Source organism: Narcine bancroftii, chromosome 4 (genome assembly GCF_036971445.1).
Source record: "Narcine bancroftii isolate sNarBan1 chromosome 4, sNarBan1.hap1, whole genome shotgun sequence".
Lineage (NCBI taxonomy): Eukaryota > Metazoa > Chordata > Chondrichthyes > Torpediniformes > Narcinidae > Narcine > Narcine bancroftii.
The window spans coordinates 276,557,331-276,570,213 of record NC_091472.1 but is presented as its reverse complement, the minus strand read 5'-3'; the positions used below and the strand labels follow the sequence as shown (position 1 = coordinate 276,570,213).

The window sequence follows — 12,883 nt, the reverse complement described above, 5'->3', positions numbered from 1 at the left end:
ATTCAAGAAGTTGACCAGCATTTTAAGGAATAGGAAATCTTCCCATCAGAAAACAAATAAAGCACATTGACCTGAAATGTAAATTATTTTCCCTCCATAAATGCTGATTGATTTGCTGAGTTTCTCCAGCAGTTTATAGTTTGATTATAGAATCTGCAGTTTCTTGTGCGTCCGATGTAAACCAGAGCCTGCTTGGTTTAAGGTGAGGCTAATCTCTAAAATGTTTCCATATGCTAAGAATGAAGAGACAGAAATATTCTTATGAAATTAATCATTTTTGAAGAATGACAGCAAAGTTTTTTTACCTACCATTGTTTACCACAATGCTGTTCAGACTTTTACTGATGTCAATAATCTAACAACTTTTGCTTTATCTTCATACAATGTAATAGTCATTTATATTGGAATAGGTCTTTATAATTCCACAATTCTCTTTGATGGACGCAGCATTATTGTGTCTTCCTGCCTTAGATCTCCCAAATGCAATTATCTGACAACAGGCTGCAGCTCAAACTACCAATAATCAACTTTAGGAAGGCAAAAAGGAGTAAATATGTCTTATCAGCAGAAAACATGTATAGTCTGTGATTAAATAGCATATTACAGATTTGATAAATTGGAATGCAAACCAGATAAATGGTCAACAGCGAAGGCTGAAATGCAAATATTTTGGCACATCATTCAGAGATGAATATTTATCCTGATACAAGATCACAAGACAAAGGAATAGAAGCAGGCCACTCGGCCCATCGAGTTTCTTCCATAAATCTACACTAAACTACTCTCCACTAGTTCCAATTTCCAGCCTTTTCCTCATATCCCTTGATGCCCTCACTAATGAGATACTTGTCTATTTCTTGTTTACATCCTCCCAGTGATCTGGTTTTCACTGCTGTATGTGGCAGTGAGTTCCACAGATCCACGACCCTCTGGCTAAAAAAGTTCTTCCTATTCTCTGTTTTATATGGATAACCTCTCATTTTCAGACTGTGACCCCCTTGTCCTCGATTCACCCACCAAGGGTAACATCTTACCCACATCCACCCTATCTAAACCTTTCAAATACAAAATGCCTCTATGAGATTCTCCTGTACTCCAATGAATACAACCCAAGAGTATGTGATTTAACAGGAATGAAACATTGGATGAAAATATTAATCGGTGCTTCCCTTCAGATAAACTCACGTAGTTTGTCCAGCAAAATATTTTTCATCCACCTGAATGAATTTAAACAAAAATCCAGAGGAAGTATTTTGGTCATTCTTTAAGTTAAAATTTAAGTCTGTATAATGGGTCTTTAAGACAAAGTAATTTAAAAAAATGAACATACCTATTTCCCTGGCACGGTTGAACACTTTCACACCCTTCAGGTTGACTCCAAGATGTGTTCTCATGGTTATAGCATCTACAGCATTGTTCTTAATGCCTCTTTTGATGGATCCATTGGCATGTGCCCTGTTGAAAGGAAAGTCCCTTATTAGCAGGATGGTTTTAAGTTCCACAGAATGGAGGTAGAGAAGTAATACCTGTAAGGAATTTTGTGATGTAAAGTCAAATATCAGAAATGCAAAAATACTCAGGAACATGTCCCCTTCAGGATTTTCAAAATGACCTTGCAAGGAAAGGGCTAATCCCGCATGGATAGAAAAGCTGGGATTCCAAAAACATTTTGAATCCAAAACATCAATGCGATAATAAATTACCTGTCAGACCAGAAGATGTAAACCCCAAAGACTGCAACTGAAAACATATCCATGTTATTGCCTGACAGCACAATCTCTCGGTTTTCTCCAGTTTTAAGGTCAATTCTTTCTATCTTGTCTGTGCGGGCATCACACCAATATAATTTATTTTCCTTGGGATCAATCACAAAATAGATGTCAGCTGACATTCATTCAGCAGTTAGAGGCATCATATTTAATTTAAAAAAAATGTATACACACACACATATAAAGCAAGGACAAAATAACTTCCTAAAATGTAACTGCAGAAGAATATTGTTGACATTCTTTGGAGTAAATCTGCAGGCAAACCTCAAAGTCTATTGATATCCCATTTGGCCATGCAATGTTGGAGCTCACGAGGACAATTTGTTCTGATCCATCCAATCGTGCTCTCCCAATACAAGGCTTCTGTCCCCATTCTGTCCAGAACATGAACCTATTTTAGAAGATAAAAATATTGTTGAGCATAAATATCTAATAACTGCAAAGTGCTCATTAAAAATATCTTGTGTAATGCACTTATCATTATGGAGCATTATCATTACCCTTTAAGATATGTTATATAAAGTTGTCACATTCAGTACAAAGTGTTATGTTATCACAGACCATAAAATACAAAACTACTGCTGTGATAGTTTTGCAGGGCCAAAGATATGATCAGTGAAGGATACAAATTTATATTTTTATCATAATTAACTTTACATGCACGTTTATAATCTTCCAACATGACCCAGCAACAACGTTGAAAATCTTTTGAAAAGTCACAATGCACAATTGCTAAACTGAAAGTAGCTTGAACTTACCAATCGATGTGGGCTATATCTACTGTGATTATATTTTATGGAAAATAAATCCAAACACAAAGGTTAGACATCCAGTGCATGGTGCTAAGATGAGATTTTTATTTTATATAAAGTAATATTTGACTAAATAAAGCCAACAATAAAAACAGAAACAATTTTAGAGGTGTGGATTAACATTATGTAAACAGAAAACAAACTTCAATCCAATAAATAGTCACTTGAAGGCTAAGTTAGACATTTCATTTGTGACCTGCTTCAATTATATCTGTTATAAGTCCAGATGTATTTAAATTCTTTATTTAACATGTAAATTTGAAATGATCTTCTTTAATATTTAAATGTCCATAAATAACATCCTTATAAACATTTAATAACATCTGCATTGATCTCCATTAAAACTTGAATACCGTGAACACAGTCAGCAAAAATTATGAGTGTTTCACTCACCCTTCTCTATGTTGTCATGTTTATAATATATTCTCCAGCTCCCGATTTACAACCTGTCCCATTGCACATACTCTAATGAGCATTATAACATGTGACTGCACTGTGCATGCTCCTGGAACTCGAGCATGTGTACAACAACAAAGGTGGCCACAAAAAGCCAAATGAACTCACGGACGCCTCTGACATTCACAGGAATCAATGGGATGCTGACCGAACAAGTAAACAAATTACACATTTTTGGCCCCTACAATACCAGCCCCTAATTATTATAATTAGATGGAATGTCTTAAATAATAATCATACAATAATACTATTACAAGCTCCCATTTTAGTAAGAGATAGCGTAGGAAGGAGGGACTGAATGGTCACAGTTAACATTTAACATTTCACAGAAGCACAAGTCACACCCCAGCAATAATTTGATACATTGGAAGAACTGAGGGAAGTCTGGTCACAATCTACTCCAGAATTTGATGCATATGCAAAGATGCTGTGATTTTGCAAGGGAGAACCACGCTGATGAAAAGAAGACAGATTTATGAAGCAGCTCTCGCTCTTGTGGCCAGCCATTTTTTTGTGGAATTCAGTGTAAAGCATGCTCTGTGAATGACTGGGCCTTTTTGGTGGATTGACCTGTGCCAGGAGGTTCTTTTTTGGGAAGTAAAGCGCTTCATTTTTATTGTGACTAACAGTGGAGGTCACCTGAAGAGACTGCTTCATTTTAAGTGTGACGAGCAGTGAAGTTACTTGGAGAGAACAATGCCAGGATCTTGGAAGCTTCGAGGAGGCCGCCCAATTCGAGTCTTGCCTACGAAAGGACCAGCTCAACTTCAGAGGCAGCACAAGAAGAATTCATGAGTCTGTAGCAGTGATGACTGCAGTCTTCCAATCAGTTCATCATTAATTCTGGGCATCAAATTCCAAAGGCCTGCACTTCAACACTGAATTTGAAAGACTGAACTTTGAAGTAATTTTCTAGGTTTTGGCCTGGACTGTAATGGTTTGGATATATCACACACACACACCTATGCACTAGTACACCTGCACATAGTTGGGGATAGATTTAGCATTAGGACAATAGTTCAAGGGTTAGAAATAAAATTAGTGTTTTAAAATTAAACACTGTCTGGTTCATTGTCTATTGTTGCTTGTTATGCATGGTTCATAACAAAATAAATAACATAAAATTCAAACTTTATGCAGATCTTTTTTCCCCATTAGGCCAGAGGTTACCAGTAAAAGAGTGATCTTTACCACCACTCTGGATCAATAAAGTCTGTGTAGTATGCCAACAATAAAATAGAATCAGTTTGTTCTCAGAAAAGTTTCTTCGTCTCCAGAATCCTTGACTTAAAACATCAACCAGTAGACCTCAAATCTACCTCAGACAAAATAGTCACAACTTTCCGCTTAAGTTTAACATGAGTTCAGCAGGTCTTTTGTCTTTCTTCGTTTCTTCAGCATTTTGCTTCTCAGAGGAAAAATCTGAAATCTTAAAACCAAATTTTGAAAATTTATCTGATCGTCTGGTTTAACCTTTTCTGCAACAGATTTGTTCATCTTTCTTTCTTTTCTGCAGTTGGTTATAAATAAGACAAGATTGAAATCACATTATTTTTGACATTGTGGGGAGCAACACGTTTGGGGTTCAGGTGAACCAGCTCGCGGTCGGAGCACCCTACACCAAGATGATGCTGGGCATCTTTACCTTCCCCTCAACTAAAGGGCCCATACAAGTGAAGTATGAATAACTGCCAGTCAGCGATGCAACTTCCAGTTCCCAGTGATGGGAACAGGGAGTGCCTTTAAAAAAGCTGAGTGAGCAAACAATAAAACAGTGAGTTTTGGAATGAACGTGTTGACTGCCAGTTTTGTTATTTGTTCTGTAGCACAAATGCTACATTGGTGACCCCAATGTTCCAAAACGTATTTTGGTCCCAACATCATGGATACAGCAGCAGTGAACACCATTGCATTAAAAGTTCCTACCTTTTGGATGCTGCAAACCTGCACTTGGTTCAGTCAAGTGGAGGCACAGTTCTAGATCAGTCAAATAACATTGGACTCCACAAAGTACATCCAAGTGGTGAGCTCCTTGTTTTAAATGCCTTTGATTTATTTTCACATTGATCTGTTTTCTTTTTCAGAAGTGAATTTCTTATTTACAGTTGTTAGTTGATCCCACAATGCATCAAATTTCACAACTGAAATCCTGTTGACATTTGCTTCTAACTGTTCCTGAGCTATATAATTATTTCCTTCTAAAGGTCCACTAATTGTGCATCCAAGCCTAGTTTTATCAACATAACGTTCATCTTCCTTATTTTGTATTACTTCCAGTGGTTCCAAAGCCTTTGGTACATCTGAACCAATTAGCAGTTCTAGCACAGAATTAACTTCAGGTATATAAACATTCCATAGATAAGAAAACTGACGGACATCGCTTTGATGTGGGATGTTTTCTTCATGCACTGGCATAGTCTTCTGAGTATACAAAATTGGAAGATCACAGAAATCCTGTTCTTGGTCTTGACTTGCACAAGAATTGTTGAGAGTTTGCCCCAGAAAGACCATTTATCTGAACCATGATTTTAACACTGTGAGCGACATCAACCAGTTCTTCATCCTGGGTGATGCTATTCCTATTTTACACAACTTTTTTCAAACAGATGCTATGAGCAAAGCATGACCAAGGCACTGTATTGGCTGAATATTTGCTTGTATCTTCACCAAAGATTATGTTTTAGTTCAGAGAACATTTACAATTTTAAACACATACTTTTACCTATTATTTTATTCTTATTTATTTTAATTTTTTAAATTTATTTTCCTTGATTATTTTTTCCCATTGGCTTGAGGCTGCTGGTGGCTTGAATTCAAGATATCAGGGGTTTTCCTGTATATATGTACCCTTCCCCCCAAAAAAAATGTCTGAGATTCCTTTGCACATTGTTTTTCTACTCTTATTCAAAACACCATTGTGTTTAGTGCTTTTTGCATGAACTACATAAGTATGAAAATCAACATTCTTCATCTGCATGATGTACATTCCCCAGAGACAGCTGAATATTGGCAGAGGCATTAAGCAGAGAACCAGGCACTCACAAAATGAATATACATGTAGCTGGGAACAACGTGGTGCACTCACATAACTTAATGTCACAATCTTTCATTGGAATGAGGTGGTTAATTCTGACATATTAATCTTCACAAGGGTACACACACTTTACAATTTTATTTGTGCTGTTTTTTTCTTTGACCCCAGCTCCATCACTCACACTAACCCTGTTCAAGAGTGCCCAGTATCTTTTACATTCTAGCACCAGATTCTGGGCAATCACATTCCAGATGCCAATCAACATTCTAGACTTCTATCATCCAATCTTAACCTTAATTTCAATCACAACCTATCACTGTTCACCCTTGCAAAGATGTTTGGTTTTATTTTGCAATTCACGTGTCATCTCAATTTGAGATCCAGTTTTCTCTGCCCTTCCCACTCGGCCTCCTTCAACTTTAAACCCTCCATCACAAAGACAAGCTTCCAGTTCTTCTATGTTTGTTTTGCCTTTGTCCTTGATCTTGTGTATCATAAAATATTACTGCAGTGGGGGAGGGAGCTGCAAAAGACATGCCTTTCTTGTGCATCAGTGGTTTAATGCATTTAATTTCATTGTCCTACAAAAAAAAGCATATAACCTAAATTAAGGAAAGTGGAAACATTTAAGTTTATAGATTCCTACATCTGAAGAAATCAATATTTTATTATATAATATATATTTTATAATAATACTTAAAATTTAAATAAATAGTTATACATGAAGAAAGCCAGGAGGTGGTGCTCATTTTGCTGTTGTTCCTGGGCAGTAATGATCTGCACAGACTGAAATTTGCTTGCCAATGGTGTGATTTATCTTCTCAGAAGATTCAAATTTAAGTTGAATTGCTCTGAATCATATGACAAACTGAACATTATATTGCAACATTGAGTCAACTTCTTTTTGACTGGAACAGAAGTGCTGTCACTATTGGTTGAAATAGTTTTGTAACAGGAACCTTGTCTTGACAAATGAAGTTGAACTGATTCCCTGATAGGTCAATGTCATAATCAATAAAAAAGCTGCTGCACATTTTTAACCGAGAGGGCAATTGTACACTGGAGGCATCTCTTCCTTGTTTGTGTTCTATCACAAGGGTAAATAACAAAGAATGTCAACTCTTGGGAGAGAGGGAAATAATGTTCCATTGTTTTACAAAATTTGATGTAATTCTGATTCAGACAACAGAAGATATTCAGCAAATTCCTCACACATTGTTACATCAAACTGAATCCTCTCTCAGAAATCATTGCACGCAACCAATAAGGTGCACTTAATTGGTGAGATTTATAAACATTTATAAAGCAAAACTATCCAAAAAATCAACAGAAATGGCCCTGCTTTAGATACCCTCCCCCACAAAAAAAATCTGCATTCCAAGCCCGCGGCAACTAAGATCTGCACATTTGAAGTGCCCCCCTGCACTCCAACGACAACTAAAACAAAGTGTTTCCTGAATTGGGATCTGTCTGAACTACAATAATGAAGTCAATTATTTTTTTAAAAATCGATCAGAATGAATATCAACCTGATGGCAAAGCAGAAATATCATGACCCCAGTGCCATGATTGCAAAAGCAGGCTTATTTGCTTTCAAAATAGACAATGATGTGTGATGATTCGAACAGGGTGCAGAGTTTATGGAGAACCAGGAGAGGAGCCAATAATATGGAAGCTATTGGGCCTCACTTTAAGATGAAAATTTGGTCACCCATCTTGAAACAGCAAGAATTAGTTCAGAATCAGTGACATAAGTGCAGCAACGAACCAGCATAAAGAGAGGTGGTAAGGTGATGTCTGCATCTGGAAGAGGAAAAAAATCAATCCGGCATCTGCAGTCATGGTGGGCATTGGGGTAGTTTGTTAGAGGAAGAGGAACATAGAACAGAACAATACAGGAACAAACCCTTCAGTCTCTGCCAAAATAAACTAAATCTTTGCTGCTTGCAGATGATACATATTCCTCTATTCCCTGCATATCCATGAATCTATCTAGAAGCCTCTTAACCACTACTATTGTATCTGCTTCCAACTCTATATCTGGCATCCCATTCCAATCACCTACTCGTCACCACGTAAAATACTTGCCTTGCATATCTCCTTTAAACATTTAAAATCTAAAAGAAATTGGGTTGGATATGTCATGTCATCTTCAGTCAATTCTAAAGCAAGAGGGGTAGCAAATTTGATTAAGGTTCAGAATATTATTATAGACATTGCAGGTAGATATAAAATAATATATTGTAAATATTTTCAGAAATGTGGACTTTTTTTGTATTTGTTCGCTCCAAATATTGGTGATGAGAAATTTAGTCAGGATAATTTTTCAAACTTATCAGAGGCATGAAAATATTTTAATAGGAGGTGACTTTAATTTTTCTGTTGGATAAGTCTATTCAGGAACCACAAGAACAAAAGCTGCTAAGGTGCTTTGTGCGAGATTTGAATTTGATTGATTGAGAAAAATCCATCCTAGAGAGAAAGATTATTCATTTTATTCCAGTTGGTTTGATTCTTATTCTAGAATTGATCTATTGGGCTCAAATGCTAACTTGGATTTTTGAAGCGAGGATTTTATCTGATCATTCACATTTGCTAATAACTATGGAAATGCAAGATAAGGAAATGTCAATATATAGGTGGAGATTAAATTCTTTGTTTAAAAAGGAAAGAGTTTGTTCAAAACCATATTAGGATATTTTGTGATACAAATTTGAACTCAATAAATGATAAATTTATAATGTGTGATGTCTTAAAGGCATATTTACAAGGGCAAATTATGTTTTATGTCTAAAATTAAAAAAAAAGGATTATATGAAATCAATTAGAAAAAGTAATTACAGTTTTGAAAAAGAATCGTCAAATGCCTGCTTCTGCAGATAAATGTAATTACTGATAAACCTCATGCAATAAATGAATATTTTAGAAATGTTTATATGAAAATTTGAAGATGAGAAATTTGATCATTGGCAATTCATTGCCAAAGGGATACTCAGTTCAAATGGCCTTATTGTTAGGGTTTAGGGTTAGGGGTTAAGGGTTAAGGGTTAGGGTTAGGGTTAGGGTTCTTATTTAGGAGATGAAACTAAAATAAATGATTATTTATCGCAGGTAACATTGCCTTGGCTAAGTTTAGAAGAACAGTCTGAACTTGATGTTCCATTTACTGAGGCTGAGGTAAAAGAAGCAATGAGTCTTTACAAATCTCCAGAAAATGGTTTCCATCTGAAATTTATAAAGAATTTAAGGATTTATTAATTTCCATATTTAAGTATTAGATCAAGCTTCTCAAACTTCTACCCTTCCACAATAATTTTTGATGGCAGTAATTACAGTGATTCCTAAAAATAAAATTTAGAGACCTTTTAAAGCCCTCATCTTATCGACCTATTTCACTATTAAATGTGGATTATAAAATAGTAGTAAAAGCTTTGGAAAATACAATGAATAATCTGTTACCTAAATTAATTAATATGGATCAGACAGGATTTGTTTTCTTTACAAAAAGACAATCTATGGAGAATGTAGCTAAATTACTTAGCATAATAAATTGAGCACAAAAAAAGTTTATTTGAATGTTGATGTGGTTTTAGATGCAGGAAAGGTCTTTGTTAGATTAGAGTGGGATATTTTATTTAAGGTATTAGAAATGTTTAGATTTGGATTAATTAAAAAAATAGATTAGAGCATTATATAATAGTCATAAAGGTAAAGTAGTTACAAATGGGCAAGTGCCTATGCTGTTAAACTTAGCAAAATCAAGTAAACAAAGATGTCCTTTGTAAACAGCTTCATTTGTTTTAGCCATAGAACCACTTGCAGAGGTGTTTGCTCTGATTTACACATTAAGGGTTTTACAGCAGGTCAGGAGGAACATAAAATTAGTTTATTTGCAGGTGATGTTTTCATATACTTACCTTATCCTCAGTCATCTTTATGAAGATTGTATGCTCAGTTGGAAGAATATGGAAAAGTTTTGGGATACATAATAAATTAACATAAAATTGAAATTATGCCTTTGATAGCAAGTAATTTTATTCATTGCCAAAGGGATACTCAGTTTAAATGGCCAAAAAAGGTATTAAAAATTTAGGAATACATACAGATAGTAATTTGAAGAATTTATATAAATTATTTGTCTTTACTGAAAAATATTGAGTGAGATTTTTTTTTAATGGATAAATTTACCTAACAATTTAGTTGGAAGGATGAATTGTATAAAGATGAACATATTTCCAAGGATACAATACCTTTTTCAGATGTGTCTATATTAAAACCCCCAACGTATTTTCAAAATATAAATAAACAAATAAGGAAATTTCTTTGGAAAGTTAAAATGGCAAGAGTCTCTATAGAAAAGTTAACATGGAAATACAAATAGGGAGGATTACATATTCCCAATTTTAGAATTATTGTTGATCAGCACAACTAAGATTCCTGCCTTCTTTTTAAAAAAAAATAGAAATTCAGCATGGATTAATATAGAATTGAATAAAATAGTAGAAAAGAAAGCAGAAGAATGTATATACAAATGGGAATGAAAACTGTTCGTTGCCAATAAAGAGACCCCATTATTAAAAGATTTACATAATGTTTGGAGTAAAATAAATCAGGATATTGGAGGAGGATCTCTATCACCAAAAATGCAATTGATTAATATTCTTTTGGTCTTTTCAAGAGATAATCAGTTTTTAAATATATGGTACCATAAAGGAATTATTAATGTGGAAGATTGTTATTAAAGATGCCAATTAATGTCATTTGAACAATTGAGTAATAAATATTCTATACTTCATAATAGTCTTTTTTTGTTATTTTCAGTAGAGAACATATTTGACAGATAAGTTGGGACCAACAGTATTTCTCTTTAGCTGTACTGAGGTAGATATTCTTATTAGGAGTGTGATTAAAAAAAAACTTTCCCAATTAATTTTATAGCCATATGCTTTTAATCATATACAATGAACACAAAGAATTTTGAGAATATTATATAAATGAATCTTAAATTCATCAGTATTAAATTTAATTCCTTTAATATTATTGTCTTGTCTTATTAATTGTACTAAAGGTTCAATTGCTAAAATACATAAAGCTGGAGACAAAGGACATCCTTGCCTAGTTGATCTAATTAAAGAAAAAGCAGAGGTTATTTGTCCTTTTGTCACCAATTTAGCAGAAGGATTTTACATAAAGTTGTAATCCAATTGATAAACACTGACCAAATCCAAATGTTTCTAACACCTTAAATTTTAAAAAAAACTCTATTTTAATCTATCAAATGCCTTTTTAGCATCTAATGATAAAAGCATTGCTAAATCAAGTTTCTTCTGAGAAATATGAATTTAGCTAATTAACAGCAATGCTATCTGCAGAATACCATTTTTTAACAAATCCAGACTGATCTAAATGAATTAAATTTGGTAAATGTTTAGTCAACCTATTTACCAAAACCTGAGCTACAATTATATTATCAAAATGAAATTGGTTGATAAGATTGTCTTTAATAAATCTTTATCTTTCTTTAGTATATCTGTCTAATTGCATTAGAAAAATACTCCAGTAAAGAATGGACCTCCGTTAATGGAGGTATTAATAAATCTTTAAATTTCTTGTAAAATTCAGATGGAAAACCATATTCACCTTGAAACATACCATTTTGCATAATATTAAGAGCATTAATAATTTGTTTAACTGTAAATGGGGAATCCAAATCTTCATGATCTTGGCAATTTAAAGATGAACTTCAGATATTAAAAAAAACTATTAATATTAACTTCATCATTATTAAATTGAGATGTATGTAAGTTAGAATAAAAATATCAAAAATAATAATTTATATCTTGAGGTTTATAAGTAATTTTTGAATTTCTTTTAATAGCATTAATAGTTCTTGAAGCAAATTCTGTCTTCAGTTGCCAAGCCAAAGCCTTATGAGCTCTCTCTCCCAATTCATAATATATGTCTAGTTCTCTGAATTAATTTCTCTGTTCCATAAGTCGGTACTGAATTATAATACATTTTCTTATTTATTAAGTCTATCATTTTTTCCTTTCAGACAGGTCTCTCTGCAAATCTTTCTCTAAATTCTCTATTGCATTTTCTAATTTATCTACTTCTTTAAGTTAATCTTAAATTTAGTAGAAAAACATTATTTGAGCTCTCAAATAAACTTTTAGAGCATTCCATAAAATTATTATCAACTAAATTAGTGTTGTATCTAAATATTCCTGTATTTGATTTCTTATATAATTACAAAAATCAATATTCCTTAACAACAAAGAATTAAATCTCCATCTATAAATTGAACTAATCTTTTTAGAATCTAAGCATGAAATTAATAGAGGTGAATTATCTGATAAAATCCCAGCCTTATATTCTGCATGCATAACTGGTCCTTGTCATTGAGCTGAAATTAAGAAGAAATCTATTCTTGAATAAGAATCAAACCTAAAAGATTAAAATTAATAATCCTTTTGCTTTGGATTTAATTTTCTCCAAATATCATCTAAATTGAAATATTTCATCAAAGTTAAAATTGTTTTTGCAGTTTTTTTTAGTTATTGAATTTTTTGTGATTTATCCAAATAATGGATATAAAACAACAATTAAAATCAACACCAGCTATCACATTACCACATGCTTCTGTTCAATTTAGATTGTCAGATAATAGAATTAAATATTTAAGTATTAAAATCAATAAAAAATTGGGTAATTCATACAAGTTGAATCACTTACCATTATTTAATAAAATTAAAGAGGATTTGAATAGATGGAATGATTTACCTATAACTTTAATAGATAGAGTGAATTTT

At 33.4% G+C, this 12,883-nt stretch overlaps 1 protein-coding gene across 14 annotated transcripts in view; it reads right to left on the bottom strand.

Annotated features, from left to right (window-relative positions):
* Positions 1–12,883, bottom strand: part of LOC138761991 (low-density lipoprotein receptor-related protein 1-like) — a 1,165,126-nt gene that overhangs the window by 389,061 nt on the left and 763,182 nt on the right. For all 14 annotated transcript variants that reach the window (XR_011356692.1, XM_069935089.1, XM_069935091.1 and 11 more), the window contains 3 exons: positions 2,034–2,160; positions 1,704–1,855; positions 1,331–1,455 (listed from right to left, as the gene is read on the bottom strand). Coding sequence is in view for 13 of the 14 variants with exons in the window: in XM_069935089.1 (XP_069791190.1) it covers positions 1,331–1,455; positions 1,704–1,855; positions 2,034–2,160 (404 nt within the window). In the remaining variant the exon portion in view is untranslated. The remainder of the gene's footprint in view (positions 1–1,330; positions 1,456–1,703; positions 1,856–2,033; positions 2,161–12,883) is intronic.